General features: G+C 42.6%; 2 protein-coding genes across 7 annotated transcripts in view; one reads left to right on the forward strand and one right to left on the reverse strand.

Moving 5' to 3' along the window:
* Positions 1 to 21,093, reverse strand: part of NEU2 (neuraminidase 2) — a 38,620-nt gene that overhangs the window by 8,545 nt on the left and 8,982 nt on the right. Inside the window, exon 1 of one of the 6 annotated variants that reach the window (XM_066194112.1) lies at positions 13,749 to 13,983. The exons of 4 other annotated variants lie outside the window; for them this stretch is intronic. The gene's annotated coding sequence lies outside the window, so the exon portion shown is untranslated. Of the gene's footprint in view, positions 1 to 1,179; positions 1,226 to 13,748; positions 13,984 to 21,093 lie in introns of those variants that run through there. One more of the 6 variants, XM_066194110.1, reaches the window with a different exon arrangement.
* The window catches only part of NGEF (neuronal guanine nucleotide exchange factor), a 48,657-nt gene continuing 33,529 nt past the window's right edge, over positions 5,966 to 21,093 (forward strand). Inside the window, exons 1-4 of the mRNA XM_066194107.1 lie at positions 5,966 to 6,220; positions 13,954 to 14,008; positions 16,809 to 17,180; positions 20,360 to 20,474. Of these exons, the coding sequence (XP_066050204.1) occupies positions 16,913 to 17,180; positions 20,360 to 20,474 (383 nt within the window). The 5' untranslated portion in view covers positions 5,966 to 6,220; positions 13,954 to 14,008; positions 16,809 to 16,912. The remainder of the gene's footprint in view (positions 6,221 to 13,953; positions 14,009 to 16,808; positions 17,181 to 20,359; positions 20,475 to 21,093) is intronic.

Here is a 21,093-nt window from a genome sequence, read left to right on the forward strand (position 1 = left end):
CCATTGGGATATTGCAGAGAGGGGTCCCAGAAGTAGTCACAATCCAGTTGAATAGGGCTAAGAAATAGAAGACGCAGTTTGCTTCTAGAATAATTGCTACACAGTGCACTCCTGAGTGGAAGTTTTCCTCCCTCCTAAGCAGCATGACTGTGCCTGTTTCTGCCAAAGCCCAGCATCAGAGCACTTCATCTCCAGCCTGCTTATGTCCTTAGACCAGACCCTACACTAAATCTAGGCTATGGAATTTCTTAACAAGACAGGCAACACACATTTATTTAGTCTACTAAATCACCCTCAATGTAAAGTCAGAAAGATGTTATCAGCAAAAACTGTCAAACAATAAACCTTAAACAAACTAAACCATTCAGAACTGAAAACTGAAAAAGACACAAAACTGGAATTACTTTAATCTAGCAGCCAATTCAACTAAACTTTTTAACCACAGTAGAAACAGAAAGTTTTTTATGTGGTAAAAACTTTATACCACAGTTACAAGGGGATTTTCCATCTCCCTAGTACATGCTTTCCTAAACAATCAATCAGGGTCTGCTTTCAAACTGTTGTGGCTCAGCTTGGCAGTAGCTCCTGTGCCTTAAAGGGGAGGTTTTCTTAGCAGGAGAGAGAAATTACATGAAGCAGCACTATTTTTCTTAAAATATATTTGGTAGAGGAATACACAAACTGCATTCCTATTTGAACCTACAAAATGTTATATTTACCTTTTTAGTTCCTAGCAATGTCCACAGTTATAAGAAGAAAAAAAAGGAAAAAGGAAAAAGAAAATAGGAAAAAGGAAAAAGAAAAAAAAAAGAAAAAAGGAAAAAGAAAAAAAGAAAAAGGGAAAAAGAAAAAAGGAAAAATACCTTTTTTACTCTGTGTCTTCTGGAAGTCACGTCAAAAGGAAAAAAAAAAAACAGAAGCAAAAAACTCTCCTATAGGATTAGACAAAAGGGAGGCTCACCACACTCTTACCAACTAGTCTCCAACCTGCAAAATTATTTGTTGGCAGCAGTGTCAGCTGTCTTGGAGCCCCAGAAAAAACTATTAGCTAGCATATAAAACAAGCTTACATTTAAATAGCAAACTTGTTTTGCATGTAAGGTGTGGCTCCTTGTGAGCCAGACAAACAATAGGGAAAGACTTTTACATTATCATAGTAATTAAGCAACATATTTCTACCTGCATGGGCTGGCGCATGGTGGTACAGCTGTTGGTTCTATACAATTCAGCATGCTGTCTCATTTCTTGGTGCCCTACTCCCCTGGCACTAAGGAAGGCAAAGTTCCTCTGGTTGCAGCATGCGGACTCCCAGTGCTTTCTCTCAGAGTACTGAGCTCTGGGAGCCTAAAGAACCCACAAAACTGTTATAAACCAACAGGTGATGTGCTGTGATAAGCTAACATTCTGGCTTCACACACATCCAATCCATAAAGATGTTCTTTCTGGATAAGAAATGGGTTAACACAGGAATGCCTAGGCAGGAATGCAGCAATGACATGCTGATGCACTCAGGTGCAGCTCCCAGACCCTCTGTGGAAGTGTTCCGAGGCCAAACTATCCCAGCAGCTGCAGGCAAGGAGCTATTGGGGGAATCAAGCAGGGAAACAGGGAGGAGAGTACAAGCCTAAGGTCACACCTGAGGAAGGGATGGCAGCGCCCCTTCTCCCAGTTGTGCCCTGGCTGGCTGAGAGGCAGCACCTGCAGCTGCTGCAAGTACCCAAGCAAATAATTTCACAACTACACTGTGCTACTGCTGTCAGAGATGACAGCAGTATCCCATTTCCTATCCCATTTCTTGCTGCATCCTTTGCCTTCCCCTCTTTTCTACTGAGTTTCCATTGCTGCCATTAACACTTCTAGTCTTTGAAGTGATCTGAAAGAATGAGATTAACAATCGTGTGAACAGATCTTGCTAGTCATGGAAAAAGAGTAAGAAAAGTCTCCTCATTTGATGGCAGTTGTGGTTGATCTGTGCAAGCCAAATAGGAAACTGCAAAGGTGTGGATTTACAATCTATCAGCTGACCAACCAAATTAAGGTAATGCTTCTATATTACTCTGTTTCTCTTGAGCAGCCCTATATCCTTTCCTGTGCCAGCAGGAATGCTCATCTTACCTTGGCAAGGCATCAGAGGATATCAGACTGGCAGAAAACTAATCCAGAAAAAAAAAAAAAAGTGAACAGTTTCTGCTGGGTCATCGTCCTGGACTGCGTCAGCAAGAGTCCATCAAGCAGCAGAATCTGCAGTTGGAGCAGGAGCATGAAGCTGCTGACAGGAGGAGCAGACTCACCACCAAGACTAGCACTTAGCCATTGCATCTGCATCATAAAACCACACCTCTTGTTTATGAACCTTGCCTAACTGGGCAAGTAAAGTGCAGCCTTAATTGGGGCACACAAGAGAAGACAAAAGGCATTTGTATCTCACTGCATTACCTGGAATCAAACAACAGTGAGGGAAAGTCCCTCCAGAGACAATGTCATTGATATCCACCAGATACTAACATTTAACAGTGGCTCCTGGGGAAAATCCAGAGTCAAGTAAAGCAGAAACAATTAATGGAGGAAGAAAGATACTGAAGAGGCTGCTAAGGTGCAGTCTGCCAGAAAGCAAGACATGAATGACTGCTTTAGGGATTTCTTCACCTTTTTTCTTCTCCCTGGCTAGCAGCAGTATTATTCAGGTGATTTTCTGAGTCACACACTTGGCTTCTGCAGCCAGATAATGCATAAATATTCATCTGTTTCATAGAAATCACCTTTCCCATCTGCAGCTTAAAACTGGGTGTCCATCTCTTCTGAGTGGAAGTTCTAAGTGCAGCTTGGTATGGTGGCAATGGTTCCATGGGCTGTGGTGGCAGCACGCATATGGCAGACTAGCTCCACCTCTGGCCACCTCCCACCTGTAAGATTCCACACATTGCCCTGCCGCCAGCTGGGGTGCCCTGCCTTTGACCCACTCCCCAGGACCAGTCAGTATCAGACATATCTGTGCAGAAGCAAAGAGTCTAGAAAGGCTAAATCTACTCCTAAAATGAAGGATGTGCTGCTTAGTCCTGCTATGAGGTTAAAATGAGTGAATCCCAGTTCCTGTGCAGGACAGTCCCACAATCAACATGTGAGCACCCTGCACTTCTTCCCTGCAGCCACCAACACCACTGCCAGCATCCAGGCTCCAGCGCTGCTCTTCAGCCTCCAGCCCACAGCACAGACCTCTATTTGCAAAACCCCTCCTTTCTGATAAAAGAAAATGTGCTTTTCCCAAACAACATGCTGTGTTCTGAAACAATTTTACAAAACTGTTCCTTTTTAATTATCGAAAATGGATGTCCCACTGTAGACAAGTACAGCCTGATCCTCCCTCTTTCAGTGTAAATCAAAATCAGTGTCACCACTGAAGTTTAGAACAGGTTTAGGTCTGAGGAGGATCAAAATCTTCACTTCTATTGTTCCACACTCACTTCATTGCCCTTATATCTGATTGTTGTAATGAAAACGTTTTTAAAAAGGTTAAAAAATGCAAATAGGGTGTGTGGGTGCATTAATAAGAGGATATAAAAATAATGCAGAAGATAATATAATGACAGAATCCTGAACAATGGAGCATTTGAATTTGGAGGACCGTATTCAGTTTTGGGTGTCACCTCTTAGGAAAGCTACAGCAATAGCTGCAAACGGAGGCTGAGGAAAAGAATTCAGAAGATAATGCTTATGAATGTATGTGAAAAGAAATTAGCAGGAAAACAAGAGAGGGCACATCTAGTGAGTGACATGCAGTCCATTAAAATTTTTCAATGTATATTTCCTTTGCAAAATGCTCAAACCTGATTCCATTGATTCTCAGCATCATTAGAAAGGCAAGGCTGGCTCTGGTTATTCAGTGGTTTTGCTATGCTGTACAATGTAGCTGCTGTTGTCAGGCAGCTGTGGCTCAAATCAAGAGGTCTGTGGGGTCAGATCATGTGAAGCAGCAATTACACAGTACTGCAATTTTAAGTTAAAACATGATGTGCTGCTTTCCAGGCACTGGGGAACATGGCATCGTGGGAGCAGAAGATAAATCCTATAGACCGGGGCTTTGAATAAAAGTCTGATCTACCCAAGAAGGAAAAAACAGACTAGCAAGAAAAAGCCAAAGTAATAATAGTCATGAATACAACAAGCAAATGCTAATGGCAGAGCTCTTTGGAAAACAGAGTCCACTGGATGAGAAAACAGACACTGTGTTTTCTTTTAATGCCAATTCTAGTTAGGGAAAAGAGGCTCTGAGCACATTTGAGACCAGCACCTCACTATCCTTATCAACTGTAGGTGCAACAGGCATGAGGAGCAGGTACTCTTAGGGTTTGTAGTCTTTCACACTCCACTGACTCCACTTACATTACTTTTGATTTCCATCAGGAGGAGTAAGCACAGAATCCTGCTGCTGGGTGCCTCTCTCACAGTAAATATAATTTATTTCCTCACCTTGTGAAAAAATTGGACAAAATCAAAAAAATATTCCCTTAACTCAAAGGATAATGGCATTACCCCATGGCAGACCTGTAAGCCTTCTGGCACTCCGTGGTGAGTCATGGGTTTGTCACAGGGAAGCTTCATTACCCTGTGAGAGACAACACCCAAAAAACAGCCTGCCTATTATACACATTATGCCATTTCTCCATTTACTTTGCCCATTTGGAACAAAAGAAGAAAATACACTTTATTTTTGTTAACAAAACAAATGGCACAATCCATGGGAAGCAAAGGAAGAGAGGTGGTGAGGTTCGAATACAAAAAGAGGATTGTAGAAGCAGGATTTATTTGGACCTCAAAAAAACACTGAGGAGTCACTGCAGCAATTTAATGATTGGAAAATACAATAAAACCGTAGTTCCTTGCCTCATGTATTCTGCAATGCTTGGACAGCCAGATAAGCAAGTCTGAAGCACAAGGCTAGCTAAATTTACCCTGGGCAACTCTTGCAACAGAGGGGAGCCCAAATTCCACTGCATCCCTCATTCCTGAGTTCTGCCAACTCTCAGACCAGGAGTGCACAGGCCTGATGATGACCTTGATTAATCATTACAGGATTAATTGCTGGGAGCCCTCTATGCCCAGGCCAGGCCTTCAGCTGGTAAAAAGGGACATTGACACTGGTGACCATGATTCTATGATGTCTGAGCACGGATTAACCCAAGCTTAACTCAGTGGACATCTTCTATGGAGTAGTCTGGGCACCCAGCTGCATTTTAAAAAGAATAATGTTGTGACCAATTAAAATATTTTGAAATGAACAAACCAACTGGCAAGTTCAGCGAACTTCAAAAAGAAAATAAAACCCAAAGGAAAGATCAGCATCAAATTCAGCAGGCTATGGGATGCTTTTTCTAAGAGTCAATCCAAATGCAGTCTTAAAAATACAAAGCGAGTTGTCCGAGGATGAAGGGGAAAATCTCTCCTAGGTATGGCACTGATCTGAGCAATCGCCATTATTTGTCTTCCTTTGAAGCACTGGGCCTGAGTTGGCCCCAGAAGAGGAACATTCAAATCATAGCAAGCAAGTAGCCTGGTAATAAGAAATTATTTCAAGAGGGAAAATTAGCACAGGCATTTGAACTGATCCAAAAGGTCTTAAAATAAAACCTGGCTGTCTCTGCTATATCCACCCCAGTGCCCAGGTATGTGAACACACATGAAATTAAGAAATGGCAATCTAAAAATAGTCATAAACATGTAGGTCTTTTCATCTCAAATGGCTGTAAATAATGTAAAGCAAGAGTAGTTTCTCAGCCAGTGGGCCTTAAAAATGGAAGCAAATACTATTTACTGCTTCCACTTGAGTTTGCAGATTTGGACCAAAGTTTCGCCCAGTTGTTAAAGATTTATATGGGAGGTTTAACAACCCCCTGTCATTAAGCCTTGGCACAAGCAGTGCAAAGGACATTCAGGGCATATCTGTACTAACTTATCTGAGTAAAGAGAAAGCTGTTCCTTTAAACTGTGTTTGCTGTGACTCTGGAAACTGAGCAAACAAAATCGAAGGGACGCTTTACTCTCAAGCAGAACTGACAGGAAGGTACGAGGACTGAAGGACAGCAAACTTCTGTAGGACATACCTGCCTCTGGATTCACAACTGAATTGCAAATCCCTAACAGTTTGGGGGAGTTTAATCCAGACTTTTTGGACATACCTCATCCTGATGGCAAATGAGAGACTGGCTCAGCCCGTGAGTGTCAGGTGAGTAAAATCCTATTCTGGGGGAATGCTGGAAGAGGAACTGCCTGAGGAAGAAACCTCGGGCCACAAACAAAGGCACAAATCCAGGGCCCAAGAAAGAACTGACTTTCCTCTACAAGCAAAGTCACACTGGGGGAGTCCTGTGTAAGACAGAGAGAGCACAGTTGTGACACTGTTGAAATACTGGCTGACAGAGAGGAGAGACACCACTGGCACAACCTGGTAGGCATAAAACCCACCACCCACAGGGAGGAAGCCTAGTCAGAGGGGAGACCCAGACTGCACAGAATGGCATTGATGTGACCAACTGAACAGCAAATGTTCCAAAATCAACCAAGCTCTGTGTCTTTTTCCAGGGGCAGCACAAGTTGTGATTTTTCCTGTCAAACGTTTATGTGTGATCTTGCTTTAAAAAAATATTTAAATAAGGACAGGAAATATGAAAACCAGCCTGTTTTCCTCTTAACTCCAGGCTGATCCTTCCCCTGAGCCTATTTTTCCTTTCACTCTCAGGAGGCCAATTGCTGTGAATCCAGTGTACCTGTGAACTCTGTCCCAGCAATTATGTATATTTTTAAATGCACAAAGTAAACAAGGACTCAAATTTCATAAGGACAAGCTAGCTCTTCTGATCTTAAACTCTCAACAGTTTCAACCGTTATAATGGAGCTGTCACTTCCAGACCTAGGTGAAAGTAGGAAATTGCACTAAAACAATGAAAGCTATTTAGAATATTTTGCTGAACCTGCAAGAAGTACTAATTAGCTGGCATCCATTTTAAGGGATAGGAATTTTATTCAGGGCTGATTTTCTACAGATTCAAATTGGGACTGTTAAATCGAATTTACTTTAAGAAAAACTGTAAATACAGGAGTATGTGTGAAACACCACAGTAACTCCCAGACAAGAACCACCCATAGAACCCATTGTTCCACACTACTGTATTTTGGTGAGGACATTTGCAAGACAATGTAAAATGCTTTAACAATATAATTACCCTCATCTGTGCCTGAGTTATGTGGCCAGTACCTGGGGATTTTACTCAGGTTTTCCTTTTGAAAGTATCTTGTTCTGTGATTTCTATAGGCAATTATCATTTTTCCCCCCAGTAGTTATTGGAGGAAATAATTCATGTTTCCAAGCAGCACCCCATGGAAACTGCCCCGTCATATCTAAAATAAGGAAAACTGACAAGACTCACTAAAGCCTGAAACAATCTGGAAGTCTCATCTCCCTCTTGCCTTTCTCTTTCCTATGTGAAATCATCTTGGAAACAGATATCTATGAAAAAACAGGTCAAGCAGGTTACTCAATCTGCAAAACTTGGACTTTGCTGTTCCAGAAGGGAGCAATTCCTAAAATAAGAACCCTATTTAGGAGTAGTTGCAGTCAGCTCAAATAGAACTTAAAAAGAACAACAAGGCCGCTGAGGAACTGGAAATCTAGACAAGATGCTTGCTTTTCACTTAGGGACTGAAATGCAGAAAACATCAAATGAAAAATAACCAAAACCAAGAGAATATTCAAACTGGTTCATTTTTTCCTTTAATTACAGTACATTCCAGAGTTCTTTTGAACTCATCAGGTTATCTCATGTCATGTTCTTGCACTTACACTGAGCTCCTGCTCAAGTAACTCAGAAGAAAAAGGACTATAGAAAAATGCGGGAGTATTCACAAACTATAATATACTGCTCCCAGCCTAGAGACGGGGAACTAAGACTCAGAGACGGGGAACTAAGACTGACATGCTCAAGACTGCCCAGGGAACTGCAGCAGAGCTAAGAAATTACATCTACTCTCCCAGAACCTGATCCCGTGCCACAGCCGTGAGATTCACTACCCTCATCCCAGCCTTCCTCTTTCTGTGCTTAAAAACTGGGAATGAAGAGGAAGGTGAAAACTGCTGTTAGAGGGGAAGATCCAGAAGGGAAAGATTTGCCAACCTTTCCCAGCGCTTGGTTAAAGCAAGCTACAGAATTGCAGTTGCAGACACCATGGCACTAATTTGACACAAAGATGGAGACTCCCTGTGGATATACATGCAGCCAGAGCACTGCACACATCCCTCGTTCCCTACAGTGCCATGCTGGCTAGTGCTGCAGCTGGCAAATTAGAGGCAAGTGGGGAAGGCTTGGGGTTGATTGGCTAAGCCCTGGGCTAGTCCCCCGGTACTGGGAGAGAGGAGCCTGCTCTGTGTTGGAGCTGCAGTCCAGTAAGCTTCTCTTCCCGCCAGGGTCTAAAAACGGCCAATCTGAAGGGGAAGTTTGCATCCATCAATGCTGTTTGCTAATGAGTTTCCAGAGTGGTGTATCAAGTGCTTTTCCTGAGTTACTAAAAACGCAGAGCAACAGGCTGTAAGAATAGAATCAGCTTATGTCATGTTTGAAATTAACTGAAATTAGCTTGATGCAGTTGACAAGGATTGCATGGCATGGCAGCACTCCAAACCTGCCTGGCTTTTCAAACTAGCAGTAACCAGCCTAACAGGATTCTGATGTCTTAGTGACTTCTGACTCCCTTGCAGCTACACATTTGCAAGCAGATTCACCTAACAGGCACTCCTTGGACCTTCCACCCAATAAATACCGAGGGAGGAAAAAGTGAGAACTCTACTATTTCTTGATCAACAAAATTAGCCTTCTCTTTCTCTGCTTCTGTATGGAAGCTTTCAAATGAAAAACCCTATGAATTCTTACCTCTCTGCAGTTCAAACAACCACCCATGCTCATTTTTTCCATAACAAGTGTTAAATACACAACTAGCAAATCTAGAAATAGAAGTGGGCATCATTATAGATTTTCCGCAAGAGCAGCACAGGTCTTGTTTGCCCAAGGGACACTTGACCTGTTCTACTTAATAATGAGTCTGTCTTGAAAAGCTTAAACCAAGACATCTGTTAATCCTCCTTTTCCAAGGGTCCTAGCATTACTAAAACTCTCTGCTTTCACCAAGGCATTACACCCTGGATATTATTTCTTGCACTGTTTTTGACTAAATCATTTCATCAGAGACTAAAGCTTCTATATCTTGGTCCCTCAAGTTTTTAAGTAAGATCTACATTGCATACACATTCCATGGCTGGAAGGCTTCACACAACCCAAACAGAACAAATACAAGGGAACAAGGACTTGCAACTCCCACGTGCAATCCTGCAAAACAGAAGAGATCATCAGGCCAACTGCTGAGAGCCTTCCTGTGTACATACTTGCAGAGTACATGGGTATCTCCTGACTTGAGGCTACATCCTGTGATTTGCCCCTAAGCCCTGAGCTGATAATTGTGTACTCCACCCAGCCTAGGAGATGCAGTGATTTGGTTTTTAATTATTCACTTACCTTCCAGAAATAAGCCTGGAAAACCTCATGAGTTTTCAACCACAGCTACTTAGTAACAATTTCACTAGTATCTTCTCAGCAGAAATAAGCAATGGGACGGCATCAATGCAAGAACATTTCATAAACAGCGGGAAGAAGGAAAGGGGGCTTCCTCTAGAGGCAGGAGTTCTTGTTAGTAGGGAGGTATCAGTGATGTCAGTGACATCAGAAGAACAAAGATAAGTTTTATACATTTTACACCTCAGGACTCTCTCATAATCTTCAGGCAAAGATGCATTTTCACCATTGCATGTGTAATGATTTAAGGGAAGGAATATAAATAAGGTCAGATTTTTGGTTTATTAGTTTTATAATAAAAAGCAGAAGAGCTTGGAGATTTCTACTTGTGCTCTTCTGTATAATTTAAAAATGAGGTTGACTCCTTCTACACAGCTGCAGAGAACATGTGTGTTTATATATGTGTACATATGTACATATACACATATGTAGTATAGCTCCGGTGGCAAAATTCTTTAACACCTTAGCTATTGCCCATGGCTACACCTACCATATGAGACCCAGGGGATGAAGCATGGAATTCACTGGGATAGGGCTGGACCACTCGCTGAGTTGCATGGATTGAGCAGGGATGACAATTAGTAGTGGCATATAAGAAAGCACATCTTTTTAGATAACTGTTCTTGAATCATAAAGAATTAATAAACAGTAAGAAAGATAAACTTTGCTGCAGCAAAAAAATATGCAGCTTTTTAGTGTTACTTATTAAGTATATATTGATATATATTAGTTAATTTACACAAAGTAGTGAAATAGTCCATGGTTCATGCAGAGGGAATTGTATGAAGGCATGTATCCTCTTCTGTCATGTGTTATAACATTTGTAGAACACACTTATTTGGTGATCCTGTGGACACATGGCTTACCTTTATGGATAGAACTATCCACAATGCTGGACTTAATTCCAGAAACATTTTTAGATCTAGTGAGAACATTTGAGTCATTTTTAGCCACTTTAAATATACTGGTTTCTCTCTCCATTCCCATTCACTTGGTCTCAGGGTTTCTAAAGCACATGGTTTGGAGGATTTATTATATGGGTCCAATGTATTTATTTTTAGTCTCTGAAGTGTTTCTAAAACAGGTTGTCTGTAACATATGTGCAAGACAAAAAGGATTTTTTGTCACAAAAGTGTAATATATAATTCTGTCTTGGTTTTTCTTGCTATAAATAAAGTACCAGCACTAAATTATGGCAATAGAACCATTATGTTAGCTTCCTCAGCTGAAAGAGTATCTCAGAATCAGAGTGGTTGTAGTTTGATTCTGTTAAGCCTGGTTATAGAATTCAATCTTATTTACAAAGTAAGTACAAAATGTTTAATTTCTGGAAACATATGGGGTCAAACCGTTTGATATTCTTTTAACCAGCATTCCCTGACTTATTGTATAATTTTCTCCGGCTTCTGCTGTGAACCTCTTTGGTCCATGTCTTACTCCCTCCTCAGTCTGTTCTCATGCTCCACCTGTTTGTCTCCACCTCTGTGCCTTAAGCAAATAATACCTTGGCCTTGCACCTAAATAGTTGAAATTCCTTTGCCACATACCTTGCTCTGGACAGGGACATACACTTAACTGTCTTTTGCCACCACCTAATACAAAGTGTCAGGATTATAAACACTTCCAAGGATGGCAATCCCAACCAGGAACAATGAAAATATAAATATTTGTGTAGTCAGGCTGCTGAGGGCTGTGAGAGCTTTAGGGTAAGATGTTACCATGCCCATACATCCTTCTGCTGGCAGTCAGTCCCCCGGGGGCAGGGGTGGCTCAGCAGGACATGTGAGAGCACCACACTCACATTGGCTCCAAGTCTGTGCCTTCACCTCAACCACTGATGAGGCTAAATGAATTCATAGCTGCATCTGCTGAGAGCTAAATCTGCCAGAGCCTAGGGCTGAGTCTGTGGGTGTTACTATTCCCCTGACTCAGACAGAAATATCTCCCAATGCAAATGCAGGCCTGAGCTTGTGCAGAGCCCCAGAGCCTCTGTCAGGGTCCTCTCGCATGTGGCACTCCTTAAGGGTTTGGCACCCGCATGAAGAAGAGCGGCTGCCGATGAGTAAGGCCTGCTGCTGGATTTTGGACTGTGTTGAATATCAGCAGAGCTGGGTTTGCCTCATTATCATGCAGAGTGAAAGAGTTTAGAGATGATATTCCGCTCCAATTAAAACCAAGTAAGATGGACGAAAGTCACTGCCCATCACATGAGCAGGGATGTGATGGGTGACTGTTGCTGGTGGGAGACAGAGGGTTGGTTTTGGTTTGCACAAGACTTTAGGAAAAGCATTTTGAAATGAAACCATGAAGATGCAGCTAAATTGGCATTTGCCTGTACATTCAGACAGTATTTAAAGAATAAATATTAAAGGAGCTGTGTCATTTATAAGGGCTTGAAGTCAAAATTTTGTCTTAAAAGAGCTCTATCTGGTTCATCAAATATACATGAAAGGTGCATCCCGATATTCAGCATCCAAAACCTTCCAAATGAGTCATTAATAGGGCATTTACACTTGAAACAACTTCAACACATAAAAAGGAAGAAAATATTATAATATTTTCTACCGTTCTACAGCAAAAACACACTACAGCCAAGATAGCAATTTCTTCATTGAGGCCCAAAACAAAATGATGTGCAGCTGGACATCATTTAAAGGGGCACCCAGCTATGGATGGATTTTAGCTGATGGCAAAATTAACACAGCACTAGGTAACTCAGAGTAGGAGTTCATTGCCCTGTGTGCTGAGAGCACCTACCTGCATATTTGAGCGGACAGTCAGACACATCAATACTGTTATCTTTATTCCCGGTGGTGCTAGGGACACATCATACAGTCAGACAAGGGCAATTCTTCTGTGACTGCGTGTCCCTATATAGGCAAACTATTCAGTCAAGTTGTATTCATACCTGCTATTTTCTGCTCTGAAACATCCCTGAGTCACACAGCTGGAGATTTCAGTCCGTCTCTAGTTTTAATTAAGCAATCTTCATTACTCTCCCAGGCTGGGCAACAGCATTGTATAACATCACCAAATTGAGCAGTTTTCATTTCAAAATCCTTGTGTTAACTTCCTTATTACAGTACTTAACACTTTTCAGTCAGCCAATACACCTCCCCACTTTAAAGAGGAATTAGGAATTTATTGAAGGACTGGATTCACCAGCAAGGAGAGCCACCAGTCTCCTGCTGCACCCCTTCCATCGCAGGGAAGGCTGAGAGCAGGGAGCCAAATAAGTCCCACACAAATGATTGCCTTGTGGCAGTGGAAGAGAGGGTACAGGAAAAAAAATCCTCCCAGTGGCACAGGCTGTCAGATCAGGACCAGCACCAGGCACACCAAAATAGCCCATTATCCAGGACAGCAAAGTACTCGGGAGGCAGAGAATCCATGATCCAGCTGCCTGCTCTGTGAGCTGGAGCTCTGGAAAACTGCCACCGAGAGAGGGGCCAGGGCATGTGGAGCCGCAGGTTTGGCAGGGAAGGGGGTGGCTCTTTCCAACAGCTCAAACACCATTTGCACCCCTTCCCGTGTCAGCAACAGCTGAGGCAGCCAGCCTGGCTTTCCAGGGCTGCCAGACCCCAGCAGCTCCCTCTGCAACCAGTGCCCACCGCAGCTGCCACCAGTGACAGACCACACAGTCTGCCTCTGCCACAACTCGTTTAGCTGTGCCTGCCTGGCACGTTGTGGGATGAGGGAGAGATGCTCAACTGGTGCCAGAATGTACCTCCTGCTCCAGACTCCCACACCAAACTGCCCATAATAAACTCATTTGAAATACCTGCAGGTCTGCACAGCTGCAATCTCAGCTTTCAGTCTGCAGTTTCTGCTACTAAAAGCATTCTTATCTTTGACTAGCCCTACCTGGCTAACAGAAGTTACACCTAATACACCTTTGATACATCTGATACCTTTCATATCCCTCTAAGTCCACACTCTTTATAGAGTAGTCACATCCACAGCCAGCCTATGCCTGGAAAACACCTCCAGTCCCACCCTCCCAGAGGTAGCAGTGCTCCCCGTTTCCTACACACATCCTGGACATCCTGTCCTGTTTTCCTGGACATCCATTTGTCCAGGTCCACACTGTTCTAGGAACCTCAGTCCCTTTTATAGCTTATATTAGCATCTTACCCAACATCCCTGAGTTCAGCTGTTCTTGTGCATATTCATGGCATTTGCTGGTAAATGCCAGTTTTTTACATAAGCAAATGAAATTTCTATACAGCCAAATTCCTGGAGGCTGGATTATGTGTGAGTCAAAACTCATATTTCGAGTGCTGCTGTATGTGCATCACTTGCTGGCTTCACTGTTATCATCTTTCCCTTTTCCCTACAGACTGCTTTGGTCTCCAGGAGCTCCAGGGAAGTGTTTGCCTGCAAAGCACATTCAGGTGGGTGGTGACTCAAGCCATGTGATTTCAACGTGGCATGTGAATATACTTGGGAGGGGGTACTCCTGACGAAAGATCTGGCACTCACCTACCTCTGACTATCAGAGATTAATACCTTCTTCAAAAATTCTCTACAAACACTCAGACAGGGGTAGTTAAGGTCCACACATGCTTGAGCCATTCTCGGTCACTGAACAGTTTGACTGCTCCCAGAAAAATGTAATACTAAATTTGAATGTGTCCTTTAAACATATCCCAATTTTTTAAATACACCTAAACAACTGGAAAAGTCAGGACTATTTGATTGACAGAGCAGTAAATGGTTTCTCAATACTTTCTTAGAGTATCAATTTTGAAATCAGAAGTGTTGACTTCAGAAATGCATTCTGTTCTTGAATTCTTCATTGAAGAAAGTAAAAAACAGTATATATTGTTTATAACCACCACACTAAAAGTGTGCCCCCTCTGCCTCTCCTGGAAAACATGAAAGTCCCTCATCCGTTGCTATCTTTGCTTCTGGTCAAGGATCTTATTTATAAGAGACTGTTTGATAACCTGGAAACAAGTAAATTTTTCAGGACAGGCACCCTTCACTTCTCTGATGAACAAAGGAAGTAGTATCTGACAAAGATAAGCACAGAGGTTTGCCGGGGTACTGAACATATAGATAAATCTTTGGGTAACTCAGCTGAGTGTCACCTGGCCGTGCAGGGGGCTCCTTCTCTGGCAAGGATCTTTGTAAAAGCCCAACAACATCCTTGTACTCTCATATTCACCAGGTAGGAGAGAGGGGAAAACAGCCTTCTCCATGCACACGTGTGCATCTCTTTGCCTAATGATCCCTTTGGACATTTACATAGTTTTGAAACTACTCCTGACTGGTGAGCAGCTCCTGTGAAAACTTTATCTATTTTTTCAATAAAACACCAGCAGCAATTTGCAAAATGTTGCAAGCTACGTCAGCTTTGCAAAGGTGATGAGAGAGGCAGGCCCCAGTCTAAGTCACATGGACAAGGGGTGGCCGCTTGGAGCACAGAGGAACTTTGATGTAGAGAAGGAGCTTGTTACAGGTTCACCTCCTTGAGTGCCAAGGCATAAAATAATCTATAGAAGAGAAATAAATAAAAATTTAGTAATTGTTAGAGTTTGGGGTTAAGTAGGATTACAGCTGTAATATTATTTGTAGTCCAGTTAGAAGACATACTTCCATCACAGTTGCGAGGATCAAGCATTTGGGGCTCTAGTCTTGGGACAGAAAGAAAGGCACAGGAAAAGAATTAGCCTCTTCTTTCTGTTCAAACTGTCTCCAACAGCAGCTCTTTTTATTCCGTTATTCCACACACCCACAGAAAAAGAAACAGGCTCAGTGAATCTCTGTACCTTGGAGTAACTAACAAACCAAACCTAACACCACCACCAACAAATAGGTCCTTCATACACTTCCATTAACACTGGAAATAGTCCCAGAGCAACCACCATAGTTCCAAACAGTCCAAAAGGCAGAACTGAAGTCAGGATCCAAATTTAGAGCTGCATGCTGTGGTTCAGGTTATGAAAGAAGAAAGCAGACATTCTCCTCTGCAGAGCCAATAAGCTCATGCCCAGTGCATGATTTCAGGGGGTGACCTTCTCTTTATAAGGATAAATCATAGTGCCTTCAAAAATATTGGGAAGCAGAGGATTCACAGATGACGTCCCAGGGTCTGCTGGAGTGACCCTGGGGACAAGCATGGGAAGTATTTGGGGAACACATGAGTTCACAGAGATTGCAAAGACCCATAAAGAAATTGAAACATCTACTTTCAAAGCTATCTTGTATCTTGGATATACTGTAACATAACAAACCAGTGATACATGTGACTTCTTTAAACAGCATCTCACTAATCCACAGCACAGTTTTATGCCCTTCCCTCAGCCTGCTGTCAATTTTATATTCACATCTCCTATACAGCATCTCTTTCTACTACTCATGACAGCCCCATCAGTCACAAAATCATGTTATATACTCAGAAAGACTTTGACAGCTGAAAGAATTCAGCAAAGGACCAGAGAATGCTTAAGTAATCTGTTCACATTTTATCCAGTCCTACAAAGGCTGAAAGATCAACCGATATTTTGCTGTTGTGATATGCCTCCTAAAAATTCTTGTGAGTCCTGTTGTAGTCCACATACTGACACACAGAGCAAAGGATTTTTGTGAAGTCCCTGTGTTAATGAGGAGGTACACTGGCACTTGAGGGGAACTCTGGGAAAGCAAATCAAGCCCCTGCACTATATAATCTTGTCTATTATACCTTCTACCTCTACCTCATGCTTGACAGTTATGGATTTTTCTTCACTTACCTGCATGGCAGGAGTGAATGCTGTTGACAAGTATTAGAAGGCACCCAGCCCTATAAAAGGTATTATTTCTTCTATTACATAGAGAAGTACACATATAATAGACAGATTTATAGAGCTTTCTCTTCAGCTCTTACCTTCTATTCCATAACATTTTCACCCTCATAAAAAAGGACATGGCCACTATCTGTTATACACTCTAAATCAGCCAGTAATACCAAACCAAAATACAACATTTTTCCAGTAATATCTGTCATATGTCATGCAATGACAACCATGAGCATATCAAAGCAATGCTCAGGACATTAGAATAAGGCTTGTAAGGCGATGACCTCAGAATGATTTCTGATAAAAAGTCCTGTAAGTTCCCGTTGTCCTAAACATAGAGGACTATGGCCTCTAAACTAATCAGAACTTTGTTCTCTCTTCTCCTGTTACATTCTATTTTGTCTGTCTCCAGCTCTAAGTCAGATAAAGCTGATGGAGTTGTGGAGGCTACCTGTCTTCTGCTGCTCTGCTGCTGATCCACCATCTCAGTTGCCATAGAGACAAGCTCTGGAAGCCATGGACAAGAATGGGAGAGAAGCCACGCACAGGCTCTCCACTGCTGGGCTCTGGCAGGGCCGTTCTCAGCAGGTACTAAGAGAGTCAGGTTCGGTCTCTGAAGGCGAGGAAGAGTCAGCAGGTGCTGACCCAGTGACGCACGAGGGGGACTTGCACACACAATATATTGCTATTCAAAGAAATTCCAGATACTACCGATCCATGAGGCTGCCGAACAGAGGGAAAAGAAAGACTTCGAGAGAAGCAATGCACATGCAGCATGCTACAGGTGAGTACTGACCCAAACAGCATTATGCTTCTTTTTTCAGTGAGATTAGGAACTAGAGGAGTCAATAGAAAAGGAGGACAGGAAGATAGAAAGCAGCTCAGCTGTCAGCACATAACAGAATACCCCTGCCCTACAGCACAGCAGGCAGAGGAGTTCCATCCTTTTCGCAGCTTGGAAATGTAAAATGGTTGGATGTTTAAAGACACTTCATGACAGAGAATCTAAACGTATGTGGGACTCTGCACTGCCACCCCTCTGCTCTGTAAGAGAAAAATAACTTAGAGAAAGACATGAAGCTGACAATGAAGTAGAGACTTCTTTAGCATACAGAAATGACATATTCGAAAGTACAGAAAACAATCAGCAAAACCAGAGGAAATTACAATGGTTCGTTATGAGGGAGGAACAAGACTTCTGTGAAAGTGCAGTTACTGCTACTTTGCACTGAAGAGACCTCTAAGAAACACTTAGGTTCCCTTTAAACAAGAAGGCTGAAATAACAGGTACACCATCCAGAACATACGTACATTCAGCCATGGCTTCAGTACAAAAGGAATGAGTTGGCTTTCCCTGAGTATGAACAGTACAGAGCACGACTGTGAGGCCAGGCTGGAACAAGACATCTTTCAAGTTTCAGAGCTGGAACCTTGTCTGAGCAGATGTCTGTGAAAGAAGCAAGAGAAAGATAGGAGAAATTAAGAGAGAGAGAGGAAATGAGCTAGTACAACACCCTGAGAAGCACTGGAAACAGGGCTGCATGAAGGAAATTGAAGTGGTTTTAAGCTAAGTCCTAAATGAGAGAGACCTGGAACTGGGAACATAGGAAATGCCCTTTGTTTCCATCTCCAAGGTGCTTCAAGAAATAGAATTTTAAAACTCCACAGCAAAGTTACCGATCCTATCTTCAGGTTATAATCTAACAGAATCAATGCACTGGACTATGAACTTTGGATAGCTGTATGAATCAAAATGAGACACCACTGCTTACGTTCCACTGCTGTGCAAACCACTAGAAGCTACCGCTTTGTTTTGTAGCAGTTAAGCCACCTCTTCAGCTCCTGAAAGTAGATCAAGTTCCTTAAGAAAAAAAACCTGACATCCTCCATCCCCCAAATAAAAGAGGTGTGGGAAATGTCCCCAAGAAAACAGGTGTGTCCTGCCTGCCTTGCCAAGGGAGCCATGCTATTTCAGCAGTATAAAGGTCCATTCAACCCTGTGGCATGGACAGAAGGAAAACGCCTTCCTTTCTCCAAGTTTCCAAACAGACAGCAGCAAAGAGCTCCTGTTTAATATTCTACTACTGCTGCAATGAAGTTTGTGGATAAACTGAGTGTTGCCTATGACAGAGCAGAGCTGATCTCCACCCTGCGGGTGCAGACAGGACCAGGGCAGAGCCACCTTCCCCCCGCCTCCCAGAGCACTGCTGCAGAGCTAGCACAGCACAGACAAGCCCTCCCTCCCCCGGGTGTCACAATGTCCCCACAGCTGCCCAGGAGGTCCTCACCCCTGCCACCAGTGTCATTGAGGAAGGACAAGCTAAGAGAAGGGCTTCTCTCTTAGCAACTCATTACAGCATCCACAAGGCTGACCTGTGCTTCTCTGCCACTCCCCTCCACGTATTACCACTACTGAAACAGGACCCGTTCCAAACAGGGTTTTTCCTTCCATGCCTACAAGCAAGACATACTGGGAATGTGTCTTTTGTCCAGTCTGCACAGCAAGACCTGGGCTAGGAGCAATAGTTCTTTCTCCAAGGTAACTGTAGCGAGTCCTTCCCAGAGCTAAGGCCTTTAAATTCAGCTAGGATTGTGTAAACAGCATTTCTGCTCTCTCTACTTCCCTGAATCCATTCCCACTCCCTGAAACTGGACAGCGGATGCTTCTAAACCAGTCTCATTTGTAGCCGGAACTTCTGACAGCATTTGCTGACAAGTATGGAAGCATGGGAAGGGATGGGTGAGCTATCCATGCCTTCCAACCCATTTGAACAGCAGATATCCAAGAATGTGACTCAAGCTCAAATGTTAACCTGTTCTCATTTTGCACAGGGAACAACTGGAGGGCAGGAGAGGGGAAGGCAAGAAGAGAGGAAGAGATAGAAAAGACAGAGAAGGATATAAAATGAGAAAAATAAAGACTCAAGAAATGAGATCACAGAAAAACAATTTTAAATTATCCAAATCCAGCTGAGGGAAAGGCTTCCATATAGGCACCCTTTGCACCAGACTAGCTTTGGCTTATAGCCTAGGAGCTGTAAAACATAATAGATGCTTTTCTTTTACTGGAAAAAGAACTGTTGAGTTTTTTTCTCAAGCAATCTTCTTTGACAGAAGGATAAAGTGTTTAAACTATTCAAAGTGAATAACTCAAACTACTGTTTCATAAGGCCTTGGCTCTATTTTAGGAAGTTTTAAAACTCTGTATGTCATCCCTTCCCTCTGAAAATTGATTAAAAGTGTGCATCAGAAGCATGCTTCAGTCAGAGCACTGACCTGACTGTGCTTTCACCAGTGTGAAAGACAAACAGAATTATGACTTAGACCAAAATATTTCTAATAAAAAACAGCAAGGCCATTTATCAACAAGCCTCAAACAATGGGAGATTTAATTTGAAAAGTGAGATGCATCCTCTCCTGCCAACTACTGCAGTAGTAAGCCTTGGACTTAATGCAACTTTGACTCCCTGTGAAAGGATCAGTGGTTCATCTGAGAGAAACTGGAGAAGCAATTAAAAGTAAAGCTCCTCTCTCACCGAATCTCACCTTGATTTATCTAGTAAACGGAACATCTACTGTGTGCCTGAAAGCAGAGCAGTAATGAAGCCTTGATTTAGGAAATCAAATATTGGCATTCACAGGCACACACAGATGAACATTTTCTGCTTAAAAAAAATTGCACTGAAAATCACTCATGTTGGGACACAGCCTGCAGTGGTGAGAGTGCTACTCCCATACATAAGAACAGATACCCTAAATCCAACTTCACCTTTTCTCAGCTGCATTTGCACTATACAAGAGGATGACACTTTGATCTTGTTTGAAAATCAAAGCTAAAATGTAACCACCTTTGTGTCTGTGGTGTTCGTGTTGCTTTTGGTGTCAGTAAACCACTACATACAGTAAAGGTAAATTAAGAAAATGACTGTTTTAACACCCTCTTGGCTTTCTCTTACATCACAGGTTCACTCAAACACTATGAGCCCATCAGAGAGCCTCTGAATGTTTTATCTCATACGGGAACACCATCTCCAGCAAACTCTGATCCAACAACATTAGATGAATTATTGATCCAAAGGTAAGGAAGCTCCCATGCAGGGTATTCCCCATGCCTTCCCTGAACACTAGTCAGAGTGGTGTCAGAGTGAAAATGCTTCTTTTGGGAAGGACAGCTGGACTAAGATGTAGCTCTGATCCGTGCCTTCTCACCTTAACTTGTGGTGCTGCTTTCAGTCTTAATGACTTATACAGTGTAGTATTAGCATGGTGTTAAAAGGGTCTTATATAGTGTGGGTTTGGAGAAGACAGTGAAGGAAAAAGGGGGAAGAAGAAGACAGTTGGGGAAGATGGAAAAAAAGGGAATGTCACGCAGGATCACCCAGCAGTGTTCGCAAACTGTGCAGACTGCCTAAAGCAGTTTCTTGAGAATAAGAAGAGCCTGTGAGGATTTCGTTATGGAATATCCCAACATCAGGATAATCCCATTCTTGGCCTTCATAGAGAGCTCTCCTGAAGCCTGTTACACAACTCCGCATGGAAAACAGGATTTTATAGCTGAAGAAGTAGCTACAGAGATGTTTTCTAAAGTATCCAGAATTTTTCTTTGCTGTTTACCTTAAAGAACTGATAAGCAACAGAGGCTTCCAGTGAGGTAGTCCTTTTTGGCTTAAATCCCTCAACAACAAAGGTCCAGCAGA

This window comes from Chamaea fasciata, unplaced genomic scaffold (genome assembly GCF_029207755.1).
Source record: "Chamaea fasciata isolate MVZ Bird 193981 ecotype frontalis unplaced genomic scaffold, bChaFas1.0.hap1 SCAF_11, whole genome shotgun sequence".
NCBI classification, from domain to species: domain Eukaryota; kingdom Metazoa; phylum Chordata; class Aves; order Passeriformes; family Sylviidae; genus Chamaea; species Chamaea fasciata.